The 21940-nt window shown below is 41.1% G+C and overlaps 1 protein-coding gene across 1 annotated transcript; it reads left to right on the top strand.

Annotated features, from left to right (window-relative positions):
• The first annotated feature begins 5933 nt into the window (after positions 1 to 5933).
• Positions 5934 to 20763, top strand: apbb1 (amyloid beta (A4) precursor protein-binding, family B, member 1 (Fe65)). The gene is made up of 14 exons (XM_058633472.1): positions 5934 to 6088; positions 7655 to 8325; positions 10680 to 10885; positions 10972 to 11028; positions 11848 to 11933; positions 12025 to 12091; positions 12418 to 12564; positions 13269 to 13396; positions 14409 to 14523; positions 14634 to 14712; positions 14792 to 14872; positions 14976 to 15091; positions 15846 to 16022; positions 17265 to 20763. The coding sequence occupies exons 2-14, from the start codon at positions 7677 to 7679 to the stop codon at positions 17418 to 17420; spliced, it is 2064 nt and encodes a 687-aa protein (XP_058489455.1). The 5' UTR covers positions 5934 to 6088; positions 7655 to 7676; the 3' UTR covers positions 17421 to 20763.
• The last annotated feature ends 1177 nt before the right edge of the window (positions 20764 to 21940 follow it).

The raw sequence follows: 21940 nt of genomic DNA, 5'->3' as shown, positions 1-21940 counted from the left end.
GGAGAACCTTCACCAACTTCTTCATTCTTCCCACAGACGGATGAAGACATCCTGACAAGCCAGGATCAGCGTGTCAGACACCAAGTTCTCCTTCCAGTGTCTGTGGCAGGATGTAATCGCCTGCGTGGGTGGCCCCTGAGGGTAGGTATCAGTCATACGGCACAGATCCTGAGTGACAGCAGAAACCACACGGGCTCCAGCGTGAATGATGGATGCCGGTTCTGATGGAGGTGGAATCTACAGCCAATTTTCCCCACAGTGAAATCTGAGCGAGGTGGAAACACAAACTGGTTATAAAACATGAAAATAACCGGGACTGCGACTTTTGTTGTAGTGAGAATTTAATTTCACAGTAGAGTGCATTGAACAAGATGAGTGTGGCTGTGTGGGATAAAGGAGAGATGTCTCCTTCGGTTACCATAGAAACAGCCTCCACACAATATATGTATTGTAGGTCTTGATCAATGGAAGTGGAGCAGAGAATAATGTTGTTGATTAGTACAAGAAGCCAAATCTTGTTGTAGCAATGCTGAATTAATTTCTTTATTAGAATACAACCAGAAAATATGTATGTATTTTTTAAATAACTTTCAGACAAAAAACAGCTTCTACAGTTTAAAGTGTCAAGTATTTAGTGACCTTCTATTACACTTGCTTATTATATTTTGAGGTTGGCAGAGCTAACAGTCTTATATGACATCTTATAACTAAATTCTCTTTAAACTCTCTCTAAAGGTGTCAATTTGAAATGGTTCAGAAGCAGCTGTTCTTGACTCAAACCCTTGGAAACTTCAATGGCTGACACCTCAGGCAACATTTTGAGCAGAGCCTGGCGGTGTACCACAGGGATCCATTTTAGGTCCGATATTGTGGTGATCTCTGTGGTGTCATCTGGAGACACAGCATTAGTTAGTGATGACACACAGCTTAACATTGCTGTGTCTCCTGTTGACTCAGGACTGATTGATGGCCTTCACTTCTTTTTTTTTACATTACATTACATTACATGTCATTTAGCAGACGCTTTTATCCAAAGCGACTTACAATAAGTGCATTTAAACATTTGGGTACAAATAAGTGCTAGAAGTAAGTAAGAGCTTCAAGTAAATCAAACTATGAAGTGCTAGTCATAAGTGCGATACATTATTTTTTTTTTTTTTTTTTTTTTTTTTTTTTTTTTTTTTTTGTCGTCGTCGTTATCGTCTTAGTCGAGGTAGAGTCGGAAGAAATGTGTTTTTAGTCGGCGGCGGAAGATGTGGAGGCTTTCCGCTGTCCGGATGTCGATGGGGAGCTCGTTCCACCATTTGGGAGCGAGGACAGTGAACAGTCTGGAGTTCTGTAAATGCCTCTGCGATCCTGTCAGTGAGGGGGCAGCGAGCCGGTTTGCCAATGCAGAGCGAAGTGGGCGGGCTGGGGTGTAGGTTTTGATCATGTCCTGGATGTAGGCTGGACCGGATCCGTTTGTAGCATGGAACGCAAGCACCAGAGTCTTGAAGCGGATGCGAGCAGCTACAGGAAGCCAGTGAAGGGAGCGGAGGAGAGGTGTAGTGTGGGAGAATTTTGGTAAGTTGAAGACCAGTCGAGCTGCTGCATTCTGGATGAGTTGCAGGGGTCGTATGGCACACGCAGGGAGACCAGCCAGGAGGGAGTTGCAGTAATCCAAGCGTGAGATGACAAGAGCCTGGACCAGAACCTGTGCCGCCTTCTGGGTTAGAAGAGGCCGTATCCTTCTGATGTTGTACAACATGTATCTGCAAGATCGAGCTGTTGCAGCAATGTTGGCAGTGAGGGAGAGATGGTCATCAAGTGTCACACCCAGGTTCCTTGCGGTATGAGACGGAGTTACCACAGAGTTGTCGAGGGTGATGGTTAGGTCTGTGGTGGGAGAGCCCTTTCCTGGGAGAAAAAGAAACTCAGTCTTGTTGAGATTGAGTTTCAGGTGATGGTCAGACATCCACTGAGAGATGTCGGTCAGACAAGCGGAGATCCGTTCTGCTACATTTGTGTCGGAGCTGGGAAAAGAGAGGATGAGTTGGGTGTCGTCGGCGTAGCTGTGATAGGAAAAACCATGAGAGAGAATAACAGAACCAAGAGAGTTGGTGTATAGAGAGAAGAGGAGAGGGCCCAAGACAGAACCCTGAGGGACCCCAGTAGCTAGAGGACAGGGTTCCGACACAGATCCTCTCCAGGTTACTCTGTATGTTCGGTTTTGAAGATAGGACGAGAGTAGGGTAAGTGCAGATCCTGAGACACCTAGTTCTTGAAGGGAGGAAATAAGGATCTGGTGGTTAACTGTGTCAAACGCTGCAGAGAGGTCCAAGAGGATGAGCACAGAGGAGAGAGAGGCAGCCCTGGCAGTGTGGAGTTGCTCAGTGACAGCAAGGAGTGCAGTTTCGGTCGAGTGACCTGCTTTAAAACCAGACTGAAGAGGATCAAGAAGGTTGTTCCGGTGAAGGTAGGAGGAGAGTTGATTAAAGATAGCACGCTCCAGAGTTTTGGAGAGAAAAGGAAGAAGAGAGACAGGTCTGTAGTTATTTACTTCAGACGGGTCAAGGGTGGGTTTTTTAAGGAGGGGGGTCACTCTGGCCTCTTTAAGAGAGTCCGGAAAGCAACCAGATGATAGAGATGTGTTAATGAGGTGGGTGAGGAAAGGCAGAAGATCAGAAGCAATTGACTGAAGAAGGTGAGAGGGGATAGGGTCAAGGGGGCAGGAGGTGGGGCGGGCAGAGGTTATTAGGGAAAGAACTTGATCCTGAGATAGAGGGGTGAAAGAGGATAGAGAAGGAGCTGAATTAGTGGTTGGTAGAGAGGTGAGATCAGGAGGTGGGGTTGAGAAAGAAGAGCGAATGTCATCTACTTTCTTTGTGAAGTAGTTGACAAAGTGAATTGGTAGAAGGGAGGAGGGAGGAGGGGGGGTGGGGGGATCAAGGAGGTTAGAGAAGATCGAGAAAAGTTTTTTGGGGTTAGAGAAAGAGGATTGAATTTTAGTCTGATAGAAAGATTGTTTGGCTGCAGAGATAGAGGCAGTGAGGGTGGAGAGAAGAGAGTGATAGGAAAGCAGGTCGTCAGGGAGTTTTGATTTCCTCCATTTCCTTTCTGCTGCCCGTATCGTGGCTCTCTCAGTACGCACTGAGTCCGACAACCACGGGGCTGGGGAGGACTTACGAACCCGCCGTGAAGTAAGAGGACAGAGAGAGTCAAGAGAGGAGGACAGAGTACAGAGGAATGTGTCTGTGGCAGAGTTGGGATGCATGAGGGAGAAGGAGTCAGCTGAAGGAAGTGCTGATAGAACAGTTGAGGAGAGAGAGGAGGGAGAGAGAGAGCGAATGTTGCGACGGACAAGTGCAGTATCTGATGAGATGAGATCATCAGATTGGGAGAGTGGGAGAGAGTAGGAAATGAAGAAATGATCAGAGACATGAAGTGGAGTTACCGTGAGGTCGGAGGTGGAGCAGTTTCTGGTGAAGATGAGGTCAAGGTGGTTGCCAGCTTTGTGAGTTGGTGGAGAAGGAGCAAGTGAGAGAGAAAGAGACGAAAGTAGAAATAGTAGATCGGATGACTTCTCTGACTGGATGTTGAAGTCACCAAGAAGAACAAGTGGTGGGCCATTTTCTGGGACGTTTGAGAGGAGGACATCTAGTTCCTCCAAGAAGTGTCCCAATGGGCCTGGTGGACGGTAGATGACAATAATGATTAGTTTGACTGGGTGAGTTACAGTTACAGCATGAAATTCAAACGACTGTGAAGAGAAGTGTGGCAGTGGGTAAAGAGTGAAAGTCCAGTTGGGGTTGATGAGCAGACCTGTCCCACCACCTCTTCCAGTGGATCTGGGTGTGTGGGAGAAGGAGTGGGCGGAGGAGAGAGCTGCAGGGGTGGCTGTGTTGGAGGGTGTTATCCAAGTCTCAGTGAGAGCAAGGAAGTCCAGGCATTGCTCAGTAGCAAAGCCGGAGATGAACTCAGTCTTGCGGGTAGCTGACTGGCAGTTCCACAGGCCCCCTGCGACAAGGTGTTGGATGTGTGTGGAGCGGGTGGGATAGATAAGTGAGGACAGGTTACGGTGATGCTGTGAGTGATTGTGAGGTTTGTAGTATCTATGAGAAGAGACATGAACAGGAATGGAAAAAAGGCACATATGGTAAAATAAAGGTCGAAAACACTTGCAGACAGGTACTTAGCCCCGTTAGCCTCCTTGTTAGACTCCGGTTTAGACTCCTTTGTCTTTGTCTTCCTGAGTCTTCGTCTGAAGAGTCTGCCGCTGAAGCTGCCGCTTCAAAGTCAGTGCTGCTTCTTAAAAGATTAGTTGCAGCTGAGTGGCCACTCCCTGATTAGGGGCTGATTAGTTACAGCTGTGTTGGCCACTCCCCTTTGCCAGTGAAACTTCTCACCTGGTGATGGTGATGGCTCAATAGAAACTAGGTCAAAGCAGCAACAATAACAACTTTCTCTTTGACCTAGCAGACAAAATATCTTTTACAAAACTTTCACCTTAATTAAACAGACAAGTGAAAAGTCACAAAAGTCAAGCAACCAGCTACATACAATAGCAATTATTGAAATAGCAACAAAATAAGAAAGACCTACAGAAGTGATACTTAGCTTAATTCCAGTAGTCCTATGAGATACCCAGATAGTCCAAATGCACACTGACAAATGCTGGTTTGGGTCTGGTTTAAATCTTACTCAGCTGTGTTGGCCACTCCCCTTTGCCAGTGAAACTTCTCACCTGGTGATGGTGATGGCTCAATAGAAACTAGGTCAAAGCAGCAACAATAACAACTTTCTCTTTGACCTAGCAGACAAAATATCTTTTACAAAACTTTCACCTTAATTAAACAGACAAGTGAAAAGTCACAAAAGTCAAGCAACCAGCTACATACAATAGCAATTATTGAAATAGCAACAAAATAAGAAAGACCTACAGAAGTGATACTTAGCTTAATTCCAGTAGTCCTATGAGATACCCAGATAGTCCAAATGCACACTTGATGTCATTTGACATCAAGTCTCAAATGACACACTTTTTTCAACTCAGTGATTATCAAAAATTATCCAGTTCAGTGATTATCCAAAAATGTAAGGTCAAAACTGATTGATCAAGGGCACAATATGGTTATAATCTTGATGAAAGATTTAAAAAAAATAATAATATGGGGGTGAGGTGGCTCAGTGGTTTAGAGCGGTACCCCCTGTGTGCAAAGACATCATGGTCACAAGTTCAACTCCACCCCTGACAGGTTGTACTCAATTCCCTTGTAAGTCGCTTTAGAGAAAAGTGTCTGCTAAATGACATGTAATGTAATGTTATGTAATATAATGTAATAATAATAATTATAGCCCGAAGGGTGTGTAAGCACCTGGTGGCCAGGCCTTCGCCCATGGGGCACAGCTGGGCCAATCCCAAACCACATATATGGGCTCATCCCCCTGTGGACCCAACACCCACAGGAGGAATGTGAAGGGTCTGGTGCTATGTGGATTGGTTGGCAAACCAAGGTGGCAGATACTTGATTAAAAAAAACTGGCATTTGGGACATGGAGCATCACCTCTCTTGGGGGGAAGGGACTGGAGCTTGTGGAAGAGTTTGAGAGATACCGGCTAGATATACTGTAGTTGGCCTCACCTCAACACATAGCGTTTGGCTCTGGATCCCAAGTCCTCCAGAGGGATTAGACTCTCTCTCCTTTGCTGGAGTTGCTTAGGATGAGAGGTGGAGAGGCATGCTTTCCAGAAAGAAGGTGACAAGTTGTGGGGGCCTGTGCCTTAGTGAAGCTCGATGTCTAGCAACGCCCCTGCGGGCGCAAGGGTCCGCACAATGCAGTGGGCAGCTTTAATAATAATAATTATGATGATAATAATAATAATAGTAATAATTAATATTATTGTTGTTTCAAGGACTCCGCGCCTGAGTGGCAGCCGCAGTAGTGGGCTCTGGCCGTGACGTCACTCTGTGACGCAGGTTCGCCCTCACTCACCAGCCGAGCCCACTGACAGAAAGCAGACACGGAGAGAAGCAGAGGGCTTTCATGGTTCATGGAAATATGTAGTTAGCTCGCACGGTATTTCGACAACGGGTTTTTGGAGGCGCTGGTAAGTCTCTAAAACAATTAACAGCATAAACTTGACAAATCGCAGCCGCCGTGCTCGTTTTTTCCATTTCCATGTTTGAAGCTAACATTAGCCTAGCCAAAATGACGACGGCAGAGATGGCGGACGATGCCCGTTATTTCCAGCTGTGGTGACGGTGGCATCTGATGAATATCACTGTTATTACCGCGTAGTTCGGTCTAATATGGATTTGAATGGATAAACCATGTGGTTGAATGTAAAATGAGACAACGTGGTCGATATTGACCGGAAAATCGGATGAGAAAAGGGTCGTGATAGCAAGTGGAAGGTGAATCTGCCGAAGTGCGTTTCACATTGCTGCAACAAATCCTACAGTGAAAGTGGTGTCAGTCATGGGCGACCCGGAATAGACGAATAACAATCAAACTTCAGTCTCCAGGCTGTAATGTTGCTAGTTGCTTTAGCGTTCTGAATTGAGAGTTGAATTTTAGCATGTATTGGTAACGCTTCTCATTATACTTTCAGCAGGAACTGTTACACATTGTCACATTACTTTCGAGGGTTTTACAAACCCTCGAATGAATGCGTTTTTCATCTGTAGCCTGCTAGCTTTGCTGCTAGCAGTAATGCTCAAAAACCTCAGCCTCCCTCAGAGCATTTGCATGGAAAGTTACCATGGGTGCAGGCTCTGAGGGTTTGTTTTGTTCAGTGTGGTAGCTTTATATATAGCTTTGTGTTATATAAATATATATCACTAAGACAAATCCATCACTGCCTATCTTCAAATGGATATTTCAGATGTATATATTTATGAACTACCACCTTGTCATTGTATTTACTGAAGCGGCTAGACAAAAACACCTTTAGGTGTAATATATAATGTAACCGTTTCATATTGTAAATACAAAGTGGTACTATATTATGGAAACAACACTAATAAAAAATGTAGCTTTTGGCTTAATACGATGACAAATTAAAACAGCATTTCTGTTATTTTAATGTTTAAAGAGCTTCAGCTAAATCAGTGTTTCCCAAACATTCACCCACTTTTTTAAGACAGTGCAAATGATCGTGACCAAAATCATAGTATAAATTGTGGCAAGAGAAAATATGTACTTGTATATACATAGCAACTAACTAACGCTGTTCTTCATTTTAACTCAAGTGTACAATTTAACACAAATCTTTTTCGAGACCCAAAAACAATTTTTTTGTGTCCTGATCCAGTCTTTGGGAATCACTGAGCTAAATTTGGACATGGGAAGTTGGGTAACATGACAGTTTGTTAAAAGTTGTGTCGAGAGTATTGCAAGGTATTTGCAAGCAGAGAGGACGTTTTGAAGACACAGTGAGGAAAAACAGCACAACAGCTTAATTTAAAGAGTTTGTAACATCATAAGGTGCAAAACGGATCAGTTCATAGGTCATATAAATTGATGTAGTGGTTTGTATGTCACTGTTTTTGCATCATTTACAACCAAACACTGTTTGTATCAGTTAAATGTTAGCCCTTAAGGACTCTGTAGGAAAAGTGCTTTGTAAATAAATTGTGATTAACTGATATCTCTTCACCTCTTCCCCAACCAGAACAGTTGCATGGAAAGTTACCATGGGTGGCCATGATGATGATGATGATGTGCCATATGTTGTGAGTAAACAGAAGCAAGATGAAGAGCTAAAGAACAAGCTGAATGACAGCAGCAGCCACTGGTGTGATCAGGAGTCCACTGGTAACAATGCCAAATGGGTCAAAGAAGGCCAGAACCAGCTGCGGAAAGTAGCTGAGAACCACCAGGACCAGGACCACAACTGCAATATAAGCCAGAATGGGAACAAGGAAGATTTCCCTCATCTTAACACCACTCAGGAAGAACAACAGGGAAACGAGGAGCAGAACAAGCCTCCCAAAATAGCAATGACCCCTGCTCTCAGTCAGGAGGAGTCCAAGAACATCCTTAATGAGCCACTCCTCATCGACACTCTGGAGTCCACAGAGGAAAAAGATGGAGAGAGAGAAGAGGATGGTAAAGAGAAGGAAAATAAATCAGAGGAAGACGAGGAGACAACAGGTGATCCTGAAGATGAGTCTGTGGTGGAGGAACAGAGTAATGTGGAGTCTCAGATGGAGGGCAGTGTTGGTGGGGGAAATGCCTGCCTCCTCTTCACCAACATGAACGGGACACCCAGTGAGGAGGAGACCAGCTGGCCTGCAGTGTCTCAGCATAACACGGCCGACAGCTCTCCAAATGGCAACAAAGGTAAACACTGAACAGTGCACAGGGCTTGATGTGTTCAGGCTTCACATTTATTTTTTTTACAGCCTTATACAGGACTAAAAAGCACCTAAGGATGCTCCAGATTCACGGTGTAGCATATTGCACTCTGGTGTAACTGCTGCCAACAGAGGAATATGCGTAATACTAGAGATTACCAAGCTTTTTGATTACAAGGACCAGTCAGCAGTCATCATATTACTAACTGATCAGAGCTGATAGTAATCTACCACTAATGTCATTCTAAGATGTATAAAGCAAAGTAAAAGAACGATCTAACCACTGGGGGAAACACAGAGAAATTAACTTGCTATCAACTTAGGATGGGCATGAGTATTTGCTTGCAAGTCAATCAATTACCATGACTATTCATAATATATTAAAAATATATATATATATATGTAAAGCTAAAAAAAAAAGAAAGAAGAAAAATGCTGTATTCAAATAAAATGTGCTACTATGAGTGTCAGGCCCAGTGGGTTTCTAAACATCCAGTCTGCTGCAGAGCCTTGTTATGGTTTGGTACTTTTTAAATTCCCTTGTGATATATTATAAAAGGCTTTGACATTTCTAGGTTGAACAGAGAAGAAAAATTCATACAGGAACCTGTGCTTTATACTTAAACTTTGGGTTTACACTAAATCGTTCACACAGGGAAAAAGTCTACTCTACACATGCTGTGCAGACTCAGATTTACACTTTTCAATTACTCTTAATACATAGCGCATCTGTTAGTGGGTCCTGCACATTTTTCACAATAAAGTATTGTTAGAACCCCCCAAAACAAATAGAATGAAGTAAAAATTAAAATGCAATGTGCTTTGACCTCAAAACAGGAACAGAAGGTGTTGTCGTGATGACATATGTGACAGATAGAGATGCTAAAACTGTGCTGAAAGATTGTTTTCACTGTCTATTTTTGCTGTGAGTGCGTGGCTCGTGTGGAAAATAGGCAAGAAATCTATTTCCAGTGTGGAGGCTCCCATCAGTTAACATGTTATTAAATCAAAAGTGAGATGTTCCTCATCCAGTGTGAACCTGGTCCTCAGGATGTGCGTGACGTCGGCTGTGAAAATTGTCTCTCTCTCTCCTTCTTAAGACAATCTACAATCAAACATTTGTTTTGTCGCAGTCTAAAGGAGCGCGTATGTAGCTCTTCCTCCTCCGTGAGAACCTGGACAGACCTCACGGAACTCACTCAAGAGACTTGATGAAAATTGGGCTGTGACGGTGTTGAAGAAGCAGCTAAAGAGAAAGAAGAGTTGCCAATGATTTTCTGACACGGTTCTATTCAACTCGATATTGATTGGGATAGGGTACTTTCAGTTACAATACAATAAGTTTTGCTTGGACTTAAAAGACTCTGAGAACTAATTAGTGCAGTGGTGGATACACTTATGGATTGGAAACACTTTCCTTTCCCTTTTCTTGTGCAGTGATGATTTTGGATTCAGCCAAGCATTTTGGTATCAAGCATTTTCATAAAATTGACCGACCACATTGGTCCATGACACCAATGTGGTCGGTCAATTTTATAGTTGTGTGTGTATATATACTATACAATGTCATGTATAGCAGCTGTATACAGTCAAGTGCGGTGTCTTTTACTACTTTAATTTGTAAAATCTATCTTATCAGCTGTCTATTGTTAAATTACCCTGGTTATGTTGTAGTATGTAGTGAAGAACCTGATCTGGATTAGGTATAGATCAGAATAAATCTACATCCATGTTTCCAGTTTTGTGGAGATTCAGTAAGTTGGGGGAGGGGGGAAACAAGGCTTTGTCAGTGTCACTTACAACTTCCGCTTCAATAAAATACAATAACTTCCGCTCCTTTAATTCCGAGTCAGTTGTCGCTAAGGGAATGTGAGTGATTAAAACTTCTGTTATCAATTGATAAACACTTGCATTGTCTTTTAGTAGTTGTTTCAGTAGTTCTTCAGGGATTCAACATGGCCTAAAATGAAATTTCACCATCATGAGGGGACAAAAGCAGAGCATCCTTCTGTGCACAGCCTCTGCTAAATACTAAGACACTGACTGTAGAACATCTCTACGTCTTTGGCTGACAGCTTGATGACCATGCATATAGTCAATTGACATTTTCTTTCACATCTGATGATCTGATAAATGTCTTTGGTTCTGCCTGTCGAGACTGAAACACTGTCCTTTAGATTTCAATCTAAAATGGAGCCTGAGTCACTAAGAGTGCAGTTATAAAGTTAGGCTTCAAAAGAGTTGTTAAATTATAAAGAAAATTATATTAATAACTTTAATTTCTTCCACCACACATTCAACACTTAACATGTGGTTTTTCATTTACTCCCTTTCCTTCAGAGTCCTTCTGGGACTCCAGTGCTTTTGAGACGGACACAGACCTGCCCTCAGGATGGATGAGGGTGCGAGATACATCTGGCACGTACTACTGGCACATCCCCACAGGCACCACCCAGTGGGAACCTCCCTCTCCCCTCGGTAAAGTCGGCGACTCCATGATGTCCTCCAGTATGTCCCTGGAGACCACTCCCTGTGACGAACCCGAGGTGAGTTTCAACACTTATGTTTTTTCTCGTCCACAGACACAGACTGTTATTATCATGATAGTAATTACTTCTGTTCCATTTTCCAGGAATCCTGGGCTCACCTCTCCGGCACAGATGAAGCAGCTGGTGAAGACCTGTGGAAAGTAAGTCTTCAAAATAAAAATTATTCTGCCCTTGCTACTCTGCTTCGGAAGTTCCGTTTTAAAACTTTACCCAAAAAACACTGTGAAACTAAGCATACAAAAACATGCTCGGAAAACACTGTCAATATGTTAGCTTCATGCTAACCTTTATGGCAGAATACATGCACGTGCCAACAGTTAGCATTGTTACATACACTCAACCCCATTTTTAGAAGGAACTTTAACTTTTGATTACATGAAACCTAAAAGTACTTTCAGGCAAATGTTTTTCTAGGTCACACAATGGAAAATAAGTGACTGCACAGGTGTTATTAATTTATGTTAACTTATATTAATTATTGGTACATTTCTCAAATTTGTATAATTTCCATCAATATCAACATTACTAAAGTTCCAATATCATATTTACCCGCTGTGCAAACACACTTATATTTGCAGTTACTGTATATTAAAAAGTTTAAGTCTACATTTAATTGCTTTCTTTAACATTCCTCAGGAGTAAAACTTTAAATATTCGACTCATCAACATGATTGTCTATGTCGACAGATTTTAAACATTTTTATCATGATAACATTTTTGCACTTATCACCCAGTCCTGTTTTCATTCCTTCAAAGATGAAAGCTCTAGATTTCTTTATCTGTACGCCAGCCAAAATCAGCTGATAATGTAGGCGTTTTATTTCGTTGTGAAGCCTAAACCAAACTATAATTGAACAATATGTGGCCATGCTCCTCATCTTGACACAGGTTGTAGCTGATTTTCTTGTGAAATTACAACTTAATTCTGTCCCTGGAATTTATATTCTTTTTGATTTCAGGAGGAGGAGGAGGCAGAAGTTATGTCTGATCAAAGTCTAAAAGAGTTTGAAGGAGCAACTCTACGCTATGCATCCATCAACCTGAAGTACGTGCTGTTCAAGCAGTTTTGATGAGTTGTTAGTGGCTGATAGTTCACTGACTTAACGTTACTGAATTTTCTACTCTTCTTGCCGTAGCTACAATTGCGCCCAGTCCGAGGAAGATGAGAAGTTCACTCCACTCTCCACCGATATAGAAACTAAGGTAAATCAGTGTTCTTGCATTTTCTGAGCATACTGAATGTTAAAAGTGCCTTTTTTCCAGGGTAAGAATGTGAATCTGTTCCATAATATTTCAGAACTCTCACACTTAAACGTACAGCTGAGCGGGCTGTAATTGCAGGTGGTATTAATAGTTTATGTGGAAGCTGAAGTTTTGCTTAGTTTACTCAAACAAACGAGAGATGAAGATGAGGCCTGAACCTCTAATCTTCTCCTACAGTAACTTAATGTCTCTTCGCCTTCTCTGTGCAGTCCTGCTTTGTCCTAACGTGTTGCATCTTTTTTTCTTTTATTATTATTTCCCCCCAGTGTTTTGCGGTGCGTTCACTGGGATGGGTCGAGATGTCCGAGGAGGACATGGCACCCGGCAAGAGCAGCATTGCTGTCAACAACTGCATCAGGCAGCTCTCCTATCACAAACACAACCTCCATGACGCTGCTGGTATCTGGGGAGAGGTGAGAGGATTCTACACTCCATTTTTCCAAAATAACTATCACTTTTCGATGAGGGTTGCAGGGGTGCTGTGCCAATCCCAGCTGACATGGGCGAAAGGCGGGGTCACACCCTGGAAAAATCGCTAGTCCATAGTTTTTGAATTTCAAAAATCACAAACGGTCTAGGATCTACAGTAACGACAGGATGTTAGCAGATGTTTTCTAGAGGCAGTGTCATCTGTCAAAGTTGTTGTCTTGCCTGCTACACAGAGCTACACAACCACTGACCAGAAAGTCTCTCCAAAAACACAATGTTTGGACGTCTACTTACTTGTTTCTGCCCAAAATCGGGTTTCTTTCATAGAACAATGTCCCTAACAAAGACACTTTTTACTCTGTTCAGTTGCATAGACTGTTTTTAATACTGTCTTGCTTGTAATATCCCCATTTACCACTTGATGGAGCTCATGCATGTTCCTACAGAATACAGCTTCAGTCATTGCAGGAGCTTTTTCTGTGAAGTCACAGTGTCGTCGTCGTCGTTGTTGCTGCTTTATTGTGGTGAACATGTCGACTGCGGATACAATAGTCAAAGCACAAGTTTAAACAAGTGTCTCTGTATTTAATGGTTGTACACAACCACCCTTTAACTCCTGAAGTTGACAGCAGCAGCACAGTTTATAAGTGAAGCTGCTCTTAGTAAGAATGTGCGTGTGTTGTGACAGGGGAAGGACATGCTGATGGTTTTGGAGAATGACACGATGAACTTGATCGACCCGCTGGGCCAAACTCTGCTTCACACTCAGCCCATCGGCAGTATCCGTGTTTGGGGTGTAGGCAGAGACAACGGCAGGTCAGTATCCAGTAGATCCGTCGTGGAGACGGAAGATTGACGCACTTTGTTTAAACATGGTGATCAGAAATGGCTAATGAAAAACAACAATTATATAATCAGGTGATGGTAGGTTTATTTAGAAAATTATAATGTCACATTTAACACACTGTATCTTTAAAGGAAACTACTTGAAACTATCATGTAGTTGTATTTGTTGTGTGATATAGGGCTGCAACTAAGTATTAATTACATTATTCAGTGAACCTGTTTGTTATTTTGTTGATAATTGATAAGTAGTTTTGTCTATGGGATGTCAAAAACAATATTTAATCGTGTTTCCCTAAACTTTGAAATGTCAACATTCTCCATTGACTTATTTTGTCCAAAGAGGAGCGAATAAACTGGAACATATTTGTATTTAACTGTAGTGGTGGATTAATCAGTCAATTATTGCGGCCCTTGTGTGTTAGTACTCTTTTTCTTTAATTTATAGTTCACATTTTCATTTTATTGGAGCATTAAATATTTACCTTAAGAGGTTTATTTTGCCCTCAGTCAAGGTATTTTTTCCTCCTGACAAACAGCCCTCTCTGAATTCTCTGTCTCTTAATCTGCATTTAAATATTTATTCCTATTTTAAATAATCGACAGCCTCCTGCTTTACTTTCCTGAAGATACTGAATGTCAGGGCAGTGCTGCCCTCTGCTGGATTATCGTTAGGATTACACACAAAAATAATAACACTCCTGATGTGTCCTGTTTTTGTGTTTTACCTGTAATCCTGCAACTAACCATCATGTCTTTTCTTTCATGCTGCATTTTCCATCATGAACAGGGAAAGGTATATTTCACTTACTTCTGCCAATTGATTATTTTTGTGATTTCTATATTTGCAGTGGTGTGTGTGTGTGTGTGTGTGTGTGTGTGTGTGTGTGTGTATTTGTTAAAAGTAGCGTCACACTTTTTTTTTTTTGTTGTATTAATAATTCAATATGTGACTCTGACCTTTCCCATCTAATTTCACCTGCAGGGATTTTGCATATGTGGCTCGAGACAACTTGACCCAAGTTCTGAAGTGTCATGTTTTCCGTTGTGACTCGCCTGCCAAGAACATCGCCACCAGCTTACATGAGATGTGTTCAAAGGTCAGCCGCGATTTGGATTTAATTTTGTTTCGTAATGAATTTGGTACACAGGGACAGGGCTCGGGCATCATCAGCCATGGATTTCTAACTTGAAACTTCAACTTTTTTAGATAATGATGGAGAGAAAAGCAACTAAGCCAGGGTTCGGCAGATTCGGCTCTGACCGAGATACAGTCATCCCTATTCAAGGTACTGTTAACGGGCTTTAATTTAATGTCATCATAGCTTGTGGAAAGATAATCTAATGTCTCTTTTTGTTTCCTAACAGAGTTCCCTGTACCTAAAAATGAACTCTTCCAGCACTTCAGTGTTTACTACCTTGGTTGTAAAAATGTGGTGAAGCCCGTTGGTAAGAAAGCAGTTAAAAAAAAGATTAATATTAATTATATTATTATAAATATATTTGATTCCAGGCACTTTGATTCCAAACTCTGTGTTTTTCTGTTTCTCAGGTATGGATGTCATTAATGACGCTCTGGAGGTGGAAATTAAAGGCAAAGACAAAAATGATTGGACACCAGTCTCTGTGAATGTTGCACCAGCCACTCTCACAATACTTTCAAGACAGGTAAGCGACAATAAATGCGGTGTGAAGATTTAAAATTGGGGCACACTTAGAATCATATCGCACAGCAGAGATTGCACCATTAACTCTCAGTGAAAACACTTTATTTACACCTTTTCTGTGACTTCTTACTGAAGTTCAGCAACTCTCAAGTTCCCTAAATTTATGATCATCCCTGTAAAAGGGCTTTTTTTAAATTGTTACTTTTATGTGGAGTAAAGTCATAATTTAAAGGAAACATTTAAATTTGGATACTCAAGTTTCATGGCATCTTAAAGTCCAAGCAATCATTCCCTAGAGATGGAACTTCTATGCATTAATAGAAGAATTATCAAAGCCATTTAAAGAGTTTTGTCCAATAAAAGTGCATTAAATATTTTTAAATTAATGGCAAGAACTGTTTTGACAATTTGGACAGTGCTACAAATGAGAAATGATATGTTTGGAATTATCCTTAATTTAGGGTGTTGGTGGGGCTGTTTTCAGAATGTATACATCTATATCTTTAGACAAATTAGGTGTTGCACATGGGAATAAATGCCCTCTCTCTCCAAAGTGTTTCATGAGGTGATGGAAGGAGGATGGAGGAGAATTTTAACGACACTAACCCACACAAAGTTGGCTAAATACGTCATCATTACAGCAGTTTTTTTTCAGTTTTCAGAGTTGCATTAAAAGCCTTTTTTTAATCTGTTGTACTTGACCAATAATCCACTTTCATGACATAATTAACTGTCATTTTCTTGTCCATGTCCAGGATGAGGACGTGCTGTACGAGTGCAGGGTGCGTTTCCTGTCTTTTATGGGTGTGGGCAAGGACGTCCACTCCTTCGCGTTCATCATGGCCGAGGGCCCGCGAGACTTCACCTGTCACATGTTCTGGTGTGAGCCCAACGCTGCCAGTCTGAGTGAGGCTGTGCAGGCGGCCTGCATGGTGAGTCACAGCATTCCTTTTTTTTTTTTTTGAGACTTAAGTTTTTATTGAATGTTTTCCCTTTACCAGTTGTAAAACCAACATATAAAAAATAATTACAAAAACAATAGCAATCTGTCCATGTTTCTACTCAATCAACTATCTTTTCTGTGGTCTGCATTGCTGTTCTTGTCTTGGAATATTGTCCATTTTATCAATTTTTCTTCAAACTGAGCTTCCTGTAGTTGTAGATTTGTGTAGATTTTCTCTACAATCTGTGCCCATTGATCCTGTGTATCCTGTTTGTTGTATGATTCATTTTACTACATTTTTATGGACTTGACACAGTTTCCATGAGGAATTAACATGTGTCCTGGATGCATCTCCTGTGACAACATGGACCTGGCACAGCTGCGTGTTGAATACATGCTACTGTAATATAAAATACAGTTTCAGCTAATTTTGGTTCCCAGAATGATCTAGGAACGTTACCTTTTGCTTGAGGGAATGTTCCCCCAAGGTTCTCCGTTTAGAGAACGTTCTCTAAAGGTTCCCAGAACATTTTCCGAACAATACTTTGTCACAACCTTCAACAACATACAAAGACGACATCCTGAGGACAAATTGCTTTAGCTTTAGGGCTGAAACGATTAATTAAGGAATCGCTTAATTAAGGAATCGCTTCACAACTCAAACGAATTATCACCACTTTCAGTTTGAGTTTTTTTAACAATTAAAATTAGCTCTATGATATTTTTTTGGCCCTAATTGTGAATATTTTGAGAACAAGACATTTGAGAACATAATTTCGTACAACACAGATCAATATTTTTCAGCATTTCAAGGACCACAGCTAATTGATTAATTGGGAAACTAATTGACTTATTAATCGAATAGCTCTACTTCATTTATGTTCTTTTATTATATCTAAAAATGGATGTTAATTTAAGGTTTGAACAGGGTTGATAAATTGGTGCTGTCAGATTTTCACGTCATTCTCTCCTAGAATAGCTAAAGCTAGCAGCAATTTGAATCACACTTGTTTGGATGTGGAACTATATGGAGCAAAGAAACCAGAACATTTTCACAATTTAAAAGCTGTATAATCAGAAAACACTTAAACTCAAACTGATGAAGTGATTATCAAAATAGTTGACGATTACTGTAGTAATCAAATTCTAGTTGCAGCCCTGCACTTAAGTGTTAAGTCAAGTGTTTGCAAAACACCATTCATGCTCTTTTTGTGTCTCCTTTTCTTTTTAGCTCCGCTACCAGAAATGTTTGGATGCACGTCCACCCAGCCTGGCCTCCTGCCTGCCCACGCCTCCTGCCGACTCAGTGGCTCGGCGTGTCAAGAAGGGGGTTCAGAGTCTGCTGGGCAGCTTCAAGAGCTACAGGTCGGGTCCTCAATCCCCCTGAGTCGGAGAGAAGACGATGCAAGGTCCAGTTCCTCACAGGGTCCATCACTATAAAAGCCCCCTCTTCACTTTCACATCTCCTCCTCCTTCTGCCACACTTTCGCCTTATGACCCCTTTCACTTGTCTAGTGGGTAGTCTAGAATGTGGATTTGTTTCAGGGGCAAATGTGTGTGTGACTGAAAAAAACAGCAACAACAAACAAACCCCAGGCATCATTTTAGTTACTCTGCTGGGATTCTTTCAGAGTCTTAACTATTTTTGTGTTTTAACAGAAACAATGCGTTGAATGTTGAATGTAGATGTAGTATAGTTTTACATGCCATTGAAAAAGAGGTGGATAGGTCTCATGGAATTAAGGCCTTTGCACATTTTCTTTATCCTTGTGTGTGATTCATATTTTTTTTTTTTAAACCTGTACACAGTCAATATGAGCTTTCACATCAGAAACATTGCCACTTCTATATTTGATTTAATAATTTAATCCATCATTTAGACGTTTTTAATCCTTCAAATGCCAGTAATGCAATCACTTTTGAATAATTATATTTCATGTTCAGGCCTTAACATAATAAACACAAAAGCACTGCCACCTGCTGGAAAACCAGGATAACTACTTCTATGCCAAATGGAGGAAAATGGATCATTATGTTAAGTAGTGACATTTTTTTAAGTTTTAGGCCAGGATATCGGAATTAAAGCATAATTACTTGGATTGTCTGCTTTCATGGTGCCAAAAATGAATAACCTGAGGCGGACGTTTATGGACTTAAGGTGAAGAACGTAACTAATTAGTTTAACACTGTGTATTTAAGACGTAGCAAAGGAACACGTGTCAAAATTTAAGTTTTGGCAGACAAAATGATTAAGACAAAAAAAGATGATGAAGCATAGGTTGCATGAAGTTTGGCGTTGACTGTTTCCAGGTTTTCTTTTCTTTTTGACTTAACACCAGTTCATGATCAATAGAAATGGCCTCAAACTTTCAATTCTCGTGATCTTTATCCTTAAAGTCAAGCATCAAAGTGAACCGGTTGTAGTCAAACTTGTGCGCGTGTTTGCGTCGCCGCTTATGTGCAAAGGCCACCGGTCGTGTTTCCTGTTTCCTCCTTCGTGCAATGATCATCTCTGACACTCCTTTTCTACTGTCTACAGAAGCTACTGTAATACAGCCACAGTCGTATAGTGTCAAGTATCTTAACACTGTATTTTCTAAAACATCACTGCACCTCTCTCTCTGCTGCCGTAGGTCGTAACAGAAGTGCCGCAGGCGCCTCAGTAGTTGTTTGCCACGTAGTCTTAAAACGTCCCCAAACAATGTATTTTAGTCTTCCAAAGAAACGCCCTACGTCTGTCTGTCACGTAGCGAGCGACCACCTGATTTGAGCGTTGAGTGTGTTCCTCATCACGTTTCTGCATGAACATTTGCAAGTTCAGTGCTAGTGTGCAATAATCAGATGTTCCCGTATGCTATGGTATGGTATGGTTTGAGTGTGTGGCCACTGGAACAGCAGAGCCATGTGGGAAAAAAAAAATCATCCTCCTTGTTAATTATTGATTAAAAAAAACTCTGGGTTTTCCCACAACAAAATGACTGAATAGTACTGTAGAGACTCACCACAGGCTGCATGTTTTCATAGCATAGAGTTGTGGCTGCTTGAGACTCATCAATGTATCCTGTAAATTATCTGTGCGTGTGGTCGGAGGAGGCTGGAAGTCCACGTGTTGTTTGATGTTTACATAGGCATGTCACTCTAGTTAGAGTCGGTGTTTATCACAAGTTAGCAGTAGAGATTTAGACTTCCTGTCGCTGAAAACACGAGAGCGGTTTGTGTATATGACAAAACTAGAGATGATTTCTTTATGCAGTGGTGCACATTTTTATTTTTATTAGTATTTTTTTTTTTTGCCCCCTCAGCCACATTTTTATGTGTGTGGGGGCCCACCCCCCACCCCGGCCGCTTCGGTTAATGTATTTTTTATCGTTTCACAGAGCAATGTAAAAGACTTGAGAAGATTTACACGTTACTAGCTTGTTAGAGTTACTTTTTTATAAAGACGAAATGCATTCATTAGGCGAGTTGTACTTTATCTATGTCTCTGTGATCAATTCTGTCTGTAGCACAATAGTTATAGTCATATTAAAGAAGCAGTTAGTAAGATGTTTTGAAAAGACACTAAAAATAGCTGCAAATGAAACTTTTACTGTTTTTTTTTTAACAACTTAATTATTTTAGCGAATTAATTCCTCATACGATGTTACGATGTTTCCGTTTTGAGATTTTCCCACTCTGGGAGGCGTCGTCTTCGTGTGGATGGAAAAACACCTCTCGGACAAATAAAAGTTTGCATATTCACCTAAACCCGTTTCCGTGTGGACGGCCCCTCATTCTCCTCTAAATTGACTATAAATTTGGGGTCCAGTTGCTCGCTTTCCCTTCACTTTATCTTGATTCTATGATTATAATTTTAGCAAAAGCGTGCTGTGCTTGTAGTGGTACAAGTCAAGTCTATGGAGCTCCGCCCACTCTACTCCAGTCGCGAAAAAATTGAAAACCCACTCAATGTGGCGTGGGTTTCTCAGAACACGTCATAATCGAATGAATGACCAACGTCATTATTTGCAAAAAGTTCTCTTGAAAAACGGCATTTATCAGCGGTTATACGTCAAAAAGCTGCGTATCGTGTAGACTACACTACACCTGTAAGTCTATTAATCTTGAATTACTATTTCTGTCTTGTTTGGTCGCGCTTCTCATGACTGCTGCTCACACGCTGGAAGCTGTGTACAGGAATATCTGCCAATCAAGAGTCAAAGACCCCGCCCCCCTTCTCACGTCATAATCCATGATTGGGAGTTCGAATAAGTGCGGAGAACACAGGCTTCCTGGACAGGAATGTTAGGCGCACCAGTGCGACCAACGGGGGGAAAAAAGTGTAGTCTCAATCCAAAGATTTACGTACAAGAAAAATAACGATTGTAAATGACTGTGTTAAATCATAGATTCCTGTAGTTTAGTTATAAAACTAAAACTCTTCCCAACTGCCTCTTTACATGTGTATAAATGAGAACACTAATAAAAAAAAAAACTACATTGACTCGTATAGATAAATATATATATATATAACACGTCACTCACGTCAGTTGTCAGTTGAAATTATAATTATTATTGTGCTTTTTTCTTTTTTTTTTCTCCTCCTCCAGTCAGTGGCAGCACTAAAGCCAGACGAAACATTCAAGAAACATTAGCAGATTAATTTATTTCTGTTCATGTACATTAGGTGTATAAAAATGTAATGTATATAAAAGTCACTGCACAATAAATGTGAACATATCATAACGGTTGATATTGTTTTTTTCTCCTTTTTTTTGACAAAAGTGGGTGTGATCCAGTGTTGCCAGCGTTGACTTTCTAAAAAAAAGGCCAAACGTACAATCATTTGGCCGTAGTATTGAAACACGTCGCAAACCTTGTTGTGACCAATCTTCAAATGACAGTGTTAATTTTAAATAAATATAAATAGTAAATAATTTTGCTACTAAATGTACTATTCTGGCACTTTCACAAGTTGTTTTAAGTGTGTACGATAATTTTGTCAAAATACAATCATTTAAAAGTCACAGTACGATATTTCTGTATTTTCCATCTGGCAACACTGGTGGGATCGTAAAAAGTCTCACTGAATTCTCATGAAATTTGTTAACTGTTCCATCCGAGTGACTTCAAACTAATTTGTCTTAATATTCTCAGCAGTTTGTTTTTTTCAGGTTGTGTGAAGCCCTGACGTGTCTCTGAGAAGATTGGTCTCCAAAAGGTCTGGAAGCTGAAAATGTCTCTTCAGGATTGTCTCCTTTTGGTTTTTTCCCCATTTCCTCTCAATGGCTTTATCTGTCACCACCGTTCTTTTTCCCATTAAAATGTAAACGAAGCCCCACACACACACATCCTGTCTGGCTCTTTTGCATGTGCTGACATCAGTTTTATCATATGTATTGACAGACCAGCCGCACAATACATGAACTCCTCCTCCTCTTCCTCCTCCTCCCCCAACGAGTCATCTGTTCACCTCATATCTGCACCGCTGCCCCCACCTGGTGACTTCAAAGGAAGGGAGGGCCCAGTTATTGTTTTGCTAAGAGACGCCGCGGAGATGAAAGACGAACCACACACTGGTAATAAGCACCTTCACCGTCTCCACATGAACGTTGCGAATGTCAAGCCAGCGGGTTTCCGTGGAAAAAGTCACACAGATCGAGACCCCGGCTGCCTTTTGAAGAAATAATTCACAGGACTTTTTGGTTTCTGTTTGTGAAAATGAAAGGTTTCAAAGTCGGCTTTGTGTGTGTTTCACATATAACAGCTCTATATTTAAAAAATAAATACTTCTGCTTCTTTATTAGCGTGTAAATTTCGCTTACGTGGTCAAAAAATCCTGTTTAATCCTGAGTTTAAATGAGTTTTTTAATTCATTTTTATCGGCTTTGAAGAGCTGTGTCTCACATCCATGATACATTCAAATAC

Source organism: Solea solea, chromosome 7 (assembly GCF_958295425.1).
Source record: "Solea solea chromosome 7, fSolSol10.1, whole genome shotgun sequence".
Classification (NCBI taxonomy): domain Eukaryota; kingdom Metazoa; phylum Chordata; class Actinopteri; order Pleuronectiformes; family Soleidae; genus Solea; species Solea solea.
Note: the sequence above shows the minus strand (reverse complement) of the source record. Positions and strands in the feature narration are given on the sequence as shown.